The sequence below is a fragment of the Chroicocephalus ridibundus genome, chromosome 6 (genome assembly GCF_963924245.1).
Source record: "Chroicocephalus ridibundus chromosome 6, bChrRid1.1, whole genome shotgun sequence".
NCBI lineage: Eukaryota > Metazoa > Chordata > Aves > Charadriiformes > Laridae > Chroicocephalus > Chroicocephalus ridibundus.
The window spans coordinates 37,504,907-37,518,383 of record NC_086289.1 but is presented as its reverse complement, the minus strand read 5'-3'; the positions used below and the strand labels follow the sequence as shown (position 1 = coordinate 37,518,383).

The following is a 13,477-nucleotide window of genomic DNA, read 5'->3' as shown; positions in this document are numbered from 1 at the left end:
TGTTTTCATGAGTTTCTAAACTATGTGTATGATGGCAGAGGAGACAAGGTACAAAATAGCACACATCTGAAGACTTCTGCAAGTTAAAAACTGTGACTTAAAAAGGTTCGGTGGATAAAAAGGCAGTATTTTTGCCTTGAGCTTTGTTTTCTCAAGCATTAAGGAAGGGGCTCAAAGCTCCTACTGCTCATCGGTACCCAGTAAAGAATGTACTCCGTCTGAACGTTGTGGTGGTGGTGTCTGTGCTGTTAAATGAAACACAGCCATGCAGTGGCTCAAGTGCCACTCTGCAATCGCCTATAGTGGTTACTTGGCACAATTCTGGGCTGTGGCAGCTGGCATTCCCGTGGGCAGTTCCCAGTGTGGTTTAGAGACTAGTGCGTGCCAATTCACCGTTCCAGGCAGCTTGTTTTTGGAGGGAGAGGTTGGTAGGAAGGAAGAGTTGGACTGTGTGACTGTCAACTCTGCTGTGCTTTTTGGTCACAGAGCTGAACCAGTTCCTATCTATTCTGCTCAATAGTATGGGTGTAGTTAGTGAGTTCAGTGTTGCATGCGCTCAACAATTATTTATAATATGGCCAGTGCCATCGTTGATAGGGTTTTTCTTTCTTTTTAGATTCAAAAGAAGATTGATGAAGCCTTGAATGATGTCACTTCCAGTTTATCCTTCCTGAAAGATGAAAAGGATTATATCAAAGCACTGCCGGAACAAGGCATGAGCCAGCCTGAAGTACTAGAGAAGATGAAAGAGTATAGCGCAAAAGGTACGAATGTGAGTCTGTACTGCAGCAGAGATGGGTCTGTTTCATAGACCTGACATTAGACTTATTCTCTTAAATGGGGTTTGATGACTCCTGCTCATGGTTTCATCTTAAATATTTCTTCCCTGGTGCTCTTTGCTTACAAATTTCTGTCTGTTTTCCTTCTGGAAGTGACTAAGATCAGTATTCATGACTTCTAATACTGTATTTGGGTATTTACAGTGAGATTCTGTTCCTTCCCCAAGAGTGCTAGACTGATGATGTGAGAGCTAAGGAGAAGACAAATATGGAGGAAATTGCTTGAATGCATTTTTGATTACATTTCTGAGCAGTTGCCTTGATGTTTGACTTTTACCAGAAATGTGTTTTCTGTGAAGCCCCAGGGAATACTCATAATAAAAACAAAAACCAAAACACACCCCAAAACCCAGCAACTTCCAGGCAGGATTTTTAGGGAATTTCCAAGACTCTTTCAATCAGTCATAATGGTTTGCACCTTGAAAATATTAATTAAGGAAGGCGAAGTCATGATGTTCTTCTCCTGGCTTGAGTCAAATTAAGCAGTGTCTGAAGCTTAATTTGAGTTGCCTCACTCATGTAAATATCTCCACCCTGGTTCACGTACCTATTACTTGTAATGAGCAAATTGGGGCGACTTGCTGCCCGGAGGAGAAGATATGACAGCCCTGCTCCTATCCCCAGATTTGAGAAATGCCTTGAATTTTCTGCTAGAGCAGTGCACCTACTCCAAATTCAGAAGTAGTTTCACAGTCGAGTATCCTATAACAAATTCTTGCTTTTCTACTTTTATGTATTGCTTATGTAGCTTCTGTCTGTGTTTTTCCTCAAATGATTATTTCCTTCCTTCACCAGGTTGTTCTTTCCTCTTTTCTTTTCCTGTGGCCCCCTCCTTCCCACTCACATGCACTCCCCTTTGAAAGTTGCTTGGAAATGAGGGTAGGATTGTGACTATGTTTGCCTCGTATGCTTGTGAAGCTGATGCTGTTGAGTTTTATGAAGGAGGCTAACAGTTAGGAGAGGGAGCAAATAACCAAACAAGTGGAAACACACTGCTGGCGTGTTTGAAGGCAGAAAGTTACTTGGTTAAGTACAATCACATTGGGCAGCGGGTTGAAACACTCTTGAAGTGGTTGTGCTGCTGATGCTGTGCCACCCGCCTGCTCTTGTTCAGTGCCATATTGTTTTAGGTGAAATTTAATTGAGGCACCTGGCACTGTGGGTTTTAGCAATACAGGCTTTGCCTTTCCATCTCTTCTTGGCTTAGAGTGGTGATGGGTGCTCTTTGAAAGAGGCTTTAACTTTAGCCACTTTAGAGTTCAGTTGGTTGGACAGCAGTTTGGGGAGCCTGAGTGAGGATTAAGTGGATTACATATATTAATATAACTGCTTGCTGCAGCTAGATGTTGTTTATCTGCTCGCTCTTTAGTCATCAATTACTTGCAGTTTTCTAAGTTTGTGGGATACATGATGCCAGAGGCTTAGCGTTGCACATAGCTGTATCTGTGGCACAAAAATCCTACTTGTTCCTCATCGGTGAAATCTCAAGAGCTGAATCCTCATCTGCAGAACGGATGGGAGGACTTCTCTGTGCACTTCTACGTGCTTCCTGAGAATGGCTGTGTTTGCAAGCAGCGTGCTCTTCCTTCTCTTTCAGGAGACGTACGTTGGCAGGATGGGAAAGTCTCTGGGACTGTGTACAGCGGTGAAGAGAAACTCACCCGTCTGCTAGTGAAGGTAAAGTGCAAGCAGTCTAACTTTGCATCTTTGCAGATATCCTTGGCGTCTTCAGGGTGACCAGAACCCACTCAACACTATTCCAGCAGCTTTCAAAATAAATAAGGAAGATCTGAAACTAAGACTGCCCAACTATGAAGACAGAGCCTAGGGTAAATGTGGGTGGAATGGGAATTATTAGCAAAGCGTTTGGGCAGTGTAAAGCCAACCAAGTGACTGTTCCTGCAAAAACACCACATAGAGATAACTAGGATCCAATTAAATGAGGTGGTGTTTTGAGTAAGAAAGTAAAAAGCTGGTTCCAAGTGAACTGGAAACTGGTACTGACCTTCTAATTCAGGGAATGGTAGGAGGCATAACATTGCCGTAGATCAGCTTCAGCAAGCCCCCCGACTGATGGGCCTTTGCGGCAAGCTGGAGTGAAAGCATCCTTGGCTGTCTTGTTACTGGGAGGCTGTGGGACTTCAGACTGGAATAGCTTTGCTGAGCAAAATTGAATTCCTCTTGGTTTAAGCGAAAAAGAAGTTTGTGAAATGTTTTTTGGCAGTCTACGTCTTAAAAACAATGGAGCATTGGCATGCTTCAGTGGCGTCTTTGTTAGGACTGTTTACCTACTCAGGAACTTTTCCCTTGGAGAAGGTTGGAAAATAACCTAAACAGCCCAAAGGTCTATTTTCAAATATATCTACTTCAAGAGGTGTTTTGCTAGAAAGGGAAGTCTAGCCTTCTTGCTCCTGGGAACAGCTTTTATAACAGCTGTAATGAGCTCTGTTTGGTCGTTGCTGTTGGTGTTTTATTTTTTTTTTTTTATTTCTGCTCGTTGACATTTTCTTTGCCACTTTTGGGGAAACATAAAGCTCAGAGCAGCCTGTCTAGAGGGGCCTCAGCTTGGATTGAGTGTTGTGGAAACATTCCCTCTGTTTGTGCTGATTATTCACTGTTTTTTCTGCTGTATTCCTTTTAACGTCCCTGCAGTTGCTTTTTGATCTCGACTGCAGGAGGTCAGAACTGGCCTGTTCCAGCCTTATCCTGTGAGCTCGCAGTTGCAGAACAAGCATGAAATACTGGTTTCCACGGCCACTTTTGTTGCAGTGTGGGTGGGCAGTTGTGCTTTTCTAGCTGCTTCAGAATTCCCCTTTAATAGTAAACTTGAAAACTAGTTCTGCAAAGTAAGTTTTTTGGCCTGCTTTGTGTAAAGCAATCACAGGGTGCATATTGTGTTCCTTTTTAAAAAATAGCTAAACAATTCAACCGGTCTCTTCACAAAAAGAAATATTGTGATGTTTTAAAATCACTCCGGAGGCCAGAATGCCCTAGAAAAACAAGTGAGTTTTTCCCCCTCAGCCGTAGCTTCCCAGCTTTTGATATTTGCTTGCAGAAGGAGTTAAGTCAAGATCTGCAGTATTGTCTATGGTTAAATGCAGCTAATTTTCTTGTACAGTGGGTATGGTGAGTTCCCAAATCTGCACTGAGAATTCAGTGCTTCACCTGCAAGGTTAACTTTCTTTGTTTTCTGAAGGTGTATGAAGAGTTTGCCTGGAGTAATCCTCTCCATCCAGATATATTCCCTGGTTTGAGGAAGATGGAAGCGGAAGTAGTGAGGATTGCCTGTACGCTCTTCAACGGGGGCCCCAACTCTTGCGGTGCTGTAAGTAGCCTGTCTTCAAGTGTCCCATCAACATTTTGGATATTTCTGACTTTGATTTAAGTTTAAATGCACCTTCTGCTATCCAGCTGAGGCTGAAGTCAAGCTCGTTCTGGTATTTGCCACGCCAACATAGCGGTACAGGAGTCAGTTGCCAATTGCTCTTTTTTATGAGAGACAGTTTAGCTCAGGGATGTAGTTCTTTAGACAAGACCGTTTACTTCAGCTTTTTTTCACACTCTTAAATGATACAGGCTTGATGGCAGTTGGAAAAGAGAACTGGTGTAATGTAGCCTGGCTGGTTGTCAGCGGAGGACGTTTGAGTAGCTCCCCTCAGTTTTTATCTCTGAATTGGAGGTCTGTGAGCCTGCCTGAATGCTAAGATTGAGGACAAGGCCGGCTGGCTGGTCACCAAGAAGCAGCTTGAAGTATTGGTGATCAAGCAGGCATGGCATGTACTGTCATCTGTCCAGCTGGAAAGCTGTCTTTTCAGGCTTATGTGGAAAGACCTAAGCGTGCTAGGGTGGAAACCAGTTTTAAAGCCTTGATAGAGCTCCTAGCAAGAGTCAGGTGTGTGTCCTTAAATTGATGATTTCGAAGTTGGTCAAAGAGCAAAAGTTTTGATACTGCATGGTGAATTATTGTTATAAAAATGGGCCATTTTTTTTTTTACACTCCTCTCTCTCTCACTTTACCTTTTTGGTAAGGATCTTGAATTCCTTAGGCCAAATTCTCTCCCTGTTTACATAGTGCATGGGATGTTGAGTTTTTATCTCCTAGCATGGTGGTGAGGTGCAGCTGTGATCCAAACAGGCTGCTTAATAACTTGCAAAGAAGTAGCTCCATTTGTGAGAAGAATCCAGATGAGATTTTTCAGAGACTGGGCGTGAGGCAATTGCTTGTCTGTAAATCAGCTGCTAGGGAGGGAGAAGGCCAGCAACGGCTGAAGATCAACATGGGAAGGCGGTGTTGACACAAGAGCTTATGGGGTGAACTGGCCTTGAATGGGCTTAATCTGACAGTTGGAGGCTTGGTTGTGTTAAGGAGGTAAGTACTGGAGTAGCCTTATAATAGGTCTAGTTGGGACCAAACTTCAGCTGGACTGAAGATGAAACTTGATTGTGCAGTGTCTGGGAGTATAAAATGTGATTGCCTTTGATAGCAGGAGGTTGCACCCTGTGACCTGACTTGTCTTCTCGTGGTGGTATTCCTTGTGCCACCTTCAGGTTTAGAGAAGGAACATGCCTCTTTGCTTATAAAAAGCATTTAACCTGACCTCATCTCCTTCCTGGTTTGCAGTGCTGGGAACACAGCTGAGATTATCCCTGGACTGGGGAAGAGGCTGGATTTAAAGCTGTTGAAATGCATCTTTATCAACAGTTGAGATGTCAATTGATACAACAGTCAGATAGCTCTGTGGCACTTATCGTGTGCTTGGAGAACTTTGCTTGCTGACGCCTGCAATGCTGCAGTTTTTGTTACGTAAAAAAGTGTGTTGTAAAAGTGCCAACCTTGGCCCTGTGTGCTCTTTCCCTGAAATTTAAAAGTAGAATTGCCTAAGAGGAGAAGTCCAGAACGGGTAAAAAACTGCTCCAAAGCAATCAGACAGTGATCATGGCCAACATGAGACCTCCACAAATCTGGGGAATCCCGCTTTTCCCTCTGCTCCATTCTTCTTCCCCTCCCTTCTGAGGATTGTGCTGCAAAGCTGCTGCTGGGATTCAAGCAGAAGCAAGGCAAATGGGGAAGCGCGTAACCTGCCATGGAGTTACGTTCTAGCTGGTTGAACAGTCAAATTTGCAGGATTAGAGGAAGGGTTGAAAAGTTGATTGGCCGGAAACAGAAGATTAATTGCATCCCTGTAATTATCTCGTCCAAATGAGTCTCTCCAGTGGACTTTTTGTCTTCCCTCCCACATTGTACTTCCTGACTGTGAAGAATGGCCGGAGTTGCTCATCATTGATGGAGAAATGTGGGTGGATGTATGGAGAGCACGTGCTCTTTACGTAGTCGGGCTCAAAGACTTCTCTGGTTTCCTCCTCAAAACAGAACTGGCATTTCAGAATTATTTCTGGAGGCTTGGACAGTTACAAAGCCATTTAAAAAGAACATTTTTTCAAACTGATGCTATGCTTTCTGTCTCTGGAAGGCCCTGCTGTAGCTGGTTGCTCAGACTGCCACAGTTATGCTTCAGTAACCGGTGAGGCTGTAAAACCGTGAGGTGGCTAAAGCAGGGAGGGTGCAATGCCCTGAGTTATCTTTATCTTTAAATTGATCTGTTCAGGAGGTGCTGCTGGCTTTTTCTCCTGAGAAGGCTTCTGGTTTACTTGATTCAGCTTTTGCAGTGTTTAAAACTAAAACAAATTCTTCCCCCCCATTCCCCCCCGAATTTCATCCCTGCCTTTTCTGAGCAGCAGTGTGTCTTAGTGCCAGGTTCCTGTCCACTGGGTTTACTAACCTGATTAAAGCAGCTGGGACTGCTTAATTTTTGTTGGTGCCTGGTGAATGGTCCCTGAAGGCAAAAGGGGCTTGTTGGTGTTCCTGAAGGGTGTATCTGTGGCTATGGCATGTGGGGAAAAAACCCAAAAGTTTCTGTCTGTGCTTCTCAGTGAGGCGGTTTCACTTTGTGCTCTGATTTCCATGACACATTGCAGAACAGCAGCTCTGCTGCTCAGTCTGGGAAAAGCAGCACTGTGACACAGTTGTGCTGTTCCCAAGGCTTTCAGCAGCCTGGGGATCCCTGCGTGGTCCTGCCCTGTGTCATGTGGACACCTTCCTAAGCGGGGTGTCTAGAGAGCAGCCCCCTGCATCCTCTTTGAAGGTTTTCAGTGTGTTTTAATAAATGCTAAAATGAAACATGGCTTTTTAGGTTTCTGAATGTTAAATCAGATGAGCTGCTTGCCTTATTTACGGGAGTTGCCTTTGAGACATGGGGGCTATGATTCTCCTTAGTTTAAACATGGGCATAAAACCCCCAACAATGCCCTTGTGGTGGGGTGTGTGCAGACATGCCTTTTGCCTTAAATTGCACCAAGAGATGTTCCAGGTTTTTAAGCAGTTTTTAAAAGTGATCATTTTCAGTGATGGATGGATGGCTTCCTATTTCTCACTAATTACTACTTTTGTTCTTACTTTTAATCACGTTATGCTAGAGCAAAGAGACAGGAATTGGTGATTTTTGGCTCCCAGGAGATTCTAATCGCATTCTTGCAATGATTTGGAAGGACTAATTAAGCCCAGTACAGAGAGGAGGGATGGGGGGAGTTTGTTCTTGTCTGATGTGTGCATATGTTCCTGTTCACAAGGCATTTTGTTTTGCAGTGCTGGCACTGTGGATTTCCCCTCTAATTTGGGCAGAAATCACCACTTTTATGCAAGCTTCAAAAAACTACTAAAAAAAAAAAAAAATCATTGAACTTTAAAAAGAAAGGGCAGCTTTGAAGTGCAGGGGAAAATTGTGTGGAGGGGGGTGCCTGTGTGTATTTGATGTCTATCTCTCTGTGAATTCTTCTTTGCACTTACTCTGCAGCTGAGGACAGGAGAGAAGCAAAATCAGCAGATGCAAACCTAAGGCTCCTGTAGAAGCTGGCTTCTCTCTTCCTCCCATATTCTGGGGCTCCCAAATTTTGTCGTAGAGCTGGCGGCCGCCCATTTGAAGTAGGACTTTAACAGTGAAATGTGAGTGCTGTGTCTTGGGGGGCTTAAACTCTGCAGATCTGTCAGGTTTTATCTGTAGTGATGAGCCGGTCACCTTGAGAGAGACAACTAGTGGAATTTACAGCCTGCAGGTTTACAGGGGTTTTATGGGAGCCTGCCACTACGTTATGACCATGCAGTAGATTGTGGTATATTTTCACTCTAATGCTACCTTAGAAATAAATTGTAGTTCGCTTTCTTATTCATAGGGCCGTTCAGCTCAGTGAAACTTCTGGTCAGCTTTGTCTCCAGGGTCTGAATGGAGGTGAAAATGCCAGCAAAACTTTAGAGACTCTGAAACAAAGTGGTTCTTTTATGTCTGACAGTGACATGCAAGTGGCATGGCCAAAGAAATCCTAGAATAGGGACCACATCTCTTATTGCTGTTTTTAATTTTGAGGTTCCCAGAGCACTGGGATTTGCAGGGAGGGAGCACCAGAAGGGGCATATACTGAGTTTAGAAAGCAGGAAGGATATTTTTTCCCTGTTCTTTCTCCTCTCCCCTCCCATTTGAAAAATAATAAATAAGAACAAAAAAGCCTTTTTGCTTGCCTTTTTCCACACACTTTGCCTGGCTTTTTGAAGATAGCGCGGGGTTGGAAAGCTGCCTAAAACAATGCCTGTTTCCAGCCCCTTTTCCCCCATGGCATCGCTTGAACCTGTGGACTTTCATTTAGAGAGAGAAGAAAACATTAGTGTGGGTGCTGAATCACTGCACGTTGGCCAGCTGCCGGCGTGCCGAGGGCGGTGGGGAAGTTGTATCCTGTGACAGTGATTCAAGCCCTGGCTGCAGCAGAACAAGTCTGCTGTTGATAACTGAGCTGACAAAGCCTCCTGTAAAGGAGCAGACTCCCTCTGCAGGTACAAACCGTGTCGACCTGACCAAAAGGGTTTGTGCTGTTGTAGCTGCGCCACGCTGAAGGTGATGCTGTAGATCAAGCTGCTCTGGCACATCTCTGTGGTGTATGCTCGTGTTGGTACTGATGTGCCGGCTGTGGGCCAATTTAGGAAGCTGATCTGGCTGAAGTTCAGCTTTTTGGGTGGATTTTCAGCTGCCTGAACAAGCTTTCTGTGTGATTATCTGCATGCCAGTCTTGGTGCTTGGGAAGAGCATCATGGATGCTGTTCCTTAACCTGCATCTGACCAACTGCTGAAAAGTGTTGACTCTGACCTCCCAAAACCGGTGTGTGGCTCAGCATTTCCAGGCAGGTGATAAGCCAGACTTTGAAGAAAGGCTTGTCATATATAATGGCAAGACGTTGGTGCTTTGGTGGAAAGATCGAGAGGGGAATAAAACTGTACAGAGGCTCCTCCTTGAAGAGCAAATTGTCTAGATGAGAGTTGAGGTAGGGACTGCTTGCTCAACAAGGAGGAGGCCTGTGGCATGAAGTGTCATGAAGTAACGTGAATCCCGAGATCCCCAAATCATGCCGAAGCACAGTTTTCACAATCATTGCAATATTGTAAGCAATGTTGCAAGCAGTGTTACAAGGATGTAATAATCCCATTCCTCTTTTCCCACCTGGCAGTAGGGAGGCCATCCATGTTATGCCAGCTGTTTTTTTTTTTTCCCACAGGTAAGGTAATAGCTGACAACTTCACAGATCTTTGCATAAGAAGGGTTGAGACGTGAACGACACAGCCCATAAAATGCTTAGGACACGGTGTTCCTGCTATCGTCTGTTTGCTTCACAATAAATGCAACGATTTCTTTATCCAGTGTGAGGCTCTGTTACGGTTTATCTGCGACAGCTGTTGCTTTTAAACTACCAAAAAGCAGAAATTGTCTGTGGTGTGACAGTCACTTCCACACTGCCTGTGGTGGCAGCTGCTGCTAGCTTGGATCATGTTAGGAACAAATGTGACAGGCTGTTTTATGTGCCTGTGAACTTTGTTCCTTATCTCTGCACTTAATGTTTAGTCATTGTCACGCAGTCACACTACTTCTTTGCATTTTGAGGGTTGGCAGCTATGTCAGCTGGGAAAAAACAAAGGAAAACCTAAACCAGCAGATGTCATAAGGCTTGCAAATGTGATTGCATCCTTTTTATGTGGTTTTTTTTGGGGGGGGGGGGGGGCGGGGAGGAGAGGTTAAAAGGGGAAGTTGCAGTTGGTTCAGCAGGTCTGGGAAACAAAATCAGTTCTCCATAAGAGCTATAAGTAGCTTTTGATTCTTCTTTTTCATCTGCATTTCTGCATACCCGTCCCAGGTACCAGCCATCCTCAAGTTATGGCTCACCCAGCACAGCAGTAAGTCAGCTCTGCAGGCTGCTTGAAAAAAACCACCTCACATTTTACTAGGCTGAAATTTATTTGGAAAGGTTTGTGCCCACAGGCTTTTGAGTCCTCTGCGTGTCAGAACTCATAAAGGCTGGCCAACAAGAGACAGTCCTCCCACTTGAGGAATCTCGTCCTGTAAAGAATTTTTTTTCATTTGCAAGAGCTCTTGAGTTCTAGCATACAATAGTCAACTTGATCAAACAGCTTGTGTGTGTACCTTTCTTGGGTCTTTGAGGACTTACAAGCTCTGGCCTGGTTGACCCAGACCTGGGCTGGCCTCTGCAAAGAGAAGGTGGGAGAGGGCTCAGCACTTTGCAGTGCTGCAGGTTCTGGGAAGGTTTTAGCTCAGGAGCAGTGCCAACCCTGAGCTGGCTCCGTGCCTCAGCGTGGCACTGCTCCAGACCTGCTGGACTTCAGTTAACTTAATACAGAATCAACTTTGTTGTTTCCGTATACGTGGCACAATTAATCTGTAAATCAGACAAACAACCCCTGGGTAATCAAGAGCTAAGTATGTAGTAGTAGTTTCATGAAATGTAGTCATGTTTGCCAGCTAGTGACTGTGCACTATGGTCCCCTCTTGTCAGACTTTTGAGTTGGATATTTTTTTTATTTTCCCTTTTCACCATCCCCCTTTAAATAGAGTAGTCAACATTTATTTAAATGTGCTTCAAGGTAAATGTCAGAAAGCAGCCTTAAGCTGTTCTGTGGCTTCTGCTGCCCTTGAAGACCTGAGCCGGTCCTGTTCCTCTTGCCTCTGAAACATCTCTGGGCAGAGATGTAGTGGCAGCATCCCTTTTTTGCATTTCTCTTCTGCAACATGCATGTAAGCGGTTGTTTTTCTTGTTTGTTTCTTTTCACAACAGATGACATCTGGGGGGACTGAGAGCATTCTGATGGCCTGCAAGGCATACCGGGACTTGGCTTACGAGAGAGGCATCAAACAGCCAGAAATGTGAGCACTACCTCTGCGGCTTGGTTTTCTCTTTGGGAGCTTGTGGGACTTACTGTTTCTCTGAGTGGAGGTGGCTGCTAGATCCCGATACTCCTTCATTTCATAGCTCGTTACTGCCTCCTCCTTGTCCATCTGTGTCTGAAGGGGAGAAACCTGGGTCGAAAGGAGTAGTGTAAAAGCACAGGAACCCTGAAGCAGCCTGGGAGGCATGAATGTTGCTGGGAGACTGTGGTAGCGATGCTGTGCAGATGTATTTTGGCAATACCTGTGTGCTGCATTAGACAGAGCCTGCTCGTTTCTGCTTTGGGCCCCTCTCGAGCAGAGATTGTCAGGTCCTTTGAAGTGTTTAAGGGGTTTGATTTATTCAGATCAAAGAGGGTTTAGTCTGAAAACTCTGGGACTGAAGTTGGGGCTGATTGGAGCTGAAATGAGGAATTGTGCTAATCATTACACTGCTAATAGAGGATTTGCTCTCTCTAATGTGCTTCTTTTTTCTAGACGGTGCATCAAAAATGTTTCTCTGGGTAACTGCTTACGGGGGGAAAACATAAAAAGAGATGAAATGCTGTGCTGTTCATCTTCTGCTGAATTCCTGCAGTTCTTTTCTTCCCTTTTTAACATTTTTGCATGCTATCAAAGGCTCCGATAAAGATACGATGCCTCAGAAAAAACAAGATTAATTAAGGCTGTTCAGCCACTGCCGTTAGAGATGGGCGACAGCAAATAGTATGTTCATTTGGTGTATTTATGCTGCTCCTTCCTTTTGATATTGTCATATGCCCCTCTCAGGGAGGGTGGCTGGTTGGAGATGGTACGATATTTTCTGATATGACAAGAAATTAACTTTGGTGGGAACTCTGGTTCCTGGTTCACAGAAGACCATGGAGTGGAATAGAATTACTTTATTAGGTTGTCTCTGGGTTATTCAAGATCGAGTGTCCGTCATTTTAGTTCAGAACAGCATGTGGCCTTTTGTCTGTCCCCAAGAGCATTTTCCCCAACTTTTTTTCTTTTTTTAGTCTGTGTTGTTTTTGTCTAGTTGAAACATGCAGCTGGCCTGTTTATGACCTGTCTGTCACACAGAAATATCTACAAGTTGAATTATTTTGTGCTCTTCCCCCTCCTGTTCGTGGTAAGGCTTAGGTGCTGCCTGGGTTGACGTATGCAATCTGTTACTTTTCCAGGTTGGTCCCAGTGAGCGCTCATGCGGCGTTTGACAAGGCAGCACACTACTTTGGACTGAAGTTGGTTCACATACCCTTGACCAAGGCTATGGAAGTGGATGTTCAGGTATTTAGGCAGCATGGCACTCTTTCTGTGGGAAATTAGCATTGTACAGCAAATAGCAAGAAATCTACGTATAGAGAGGGATGAATGCTTCCTGGAAATAAGGAAAAATGGGAAGAGTAAGTGCCTGTCATTGCAGATAAAGTTTTGGTTGAAATAATTGGATGTAAACCATCCCTTTCTGTGATTCATTTAGAACCAAGTAATTTATGTATTTCAGAAATAGCCCCAGATTTCAGATGAAGGCCAACACAAGTGTTATAGTACTTCCAAGTGGATGAGTTAAATGACTCAGTTGATGTCTGCTGATGCTTGTAGCTCATTGCTTTGCTTTCTGTAGGCTTTTGTGTGTTGGTTTTTAAGACCAGATGCTGCATGTTTTCACTTTTTATCTTTTTTGGCAGGGTGGCACTTGATAAATGGAATGTGAGCATCTTCTCTCTTTAAATCTTCAGGCAATGAGGAGAGCTATCTCGAAGAACACAGCCATGCTGGTCTGTTCTGCCCCCCAGTTCCCACATGGAATTATGGACCCAATTGAAGAGGTGGCAGAGGTAGGGTGCCCCTGGGACTTCTGGGTGCTGTAGCAATCAAACCAGCATGTCCTTCTGTACAAGAAGAGCAGAGGGGTTCCGGGATGACAACCAGTGAATCTGGTGGGAGGGTATTGCTGTCCTCAGATCAGGTGTTAACCAACAGCGGGGTTTGTGGGACACAGTTGGGAAGTGAGGAGGAATATGGGACTGGTTTTTTGCACTCTAACTGCTGTGAGAAGGTGGGCTTTAAATACCAGAAGCTACCTGTGGTCATTGTCATAAAGCTGTTTGTGTGGGGCTGGATTTCAGACTTGAGCTGGTGCATGCGGTATGTCATAGCAAGGCAAAGCAGCAAGTCTTTTGCTCATGCTTTGTCTCTGAACTATCAAGTCCGTGCCATAAAATTCTGCTGTAGCTGGAGGCCTGTATTGTGTACCTGACTTAGAGCTCGGCTGCACCCACTGCAAAACCAACCAGAAGAGCTCATTCTTTGATACCTGAGAGGAAATAACAGCAAAACATTCTGCCTGGTAAAAAAGCTTTGATTTAGGGCCTACTGGT

At 44.5% G+C, this 13,477-nt stretch overlaps 1 protein-coding gene across 1 annotated transcript in view; it reads left to right on the top strand.

Moving 5' to 3' along the window:
- The window catches only part of SGPL1 (sphingosine-1-phosphate lyase 1), a 33,096-nt gene that overhangs the window by 12,565 nt on the left and 7,054 nt on the right, over positions 1–13,477 (top strand). The window contains exons 4-9 of the mRNA XM_063338025.1: positions 617–764; positions 2,437–2,516; positions 4,036–4,164; positions 11,005–11,093; positions 12,278–12,383; positions 12,836–12,934. Coding sequence (XP_063194095.1) covers positions 617–764; positions 2,437–2,516; positions 4,036–4,164; positions 11,005–11,093; positions 12,278–12,383; positions 12,836–12,934 — 651 coding nt within the window. The remainder of the gene's footprint in view (positions 1–616; positions 765–2,436; positions 2,517–4,035; positions 4,165–11,004; positions 11,094–12,277; positions 12,384–12,835; positions 12,935–13,477) is intronic.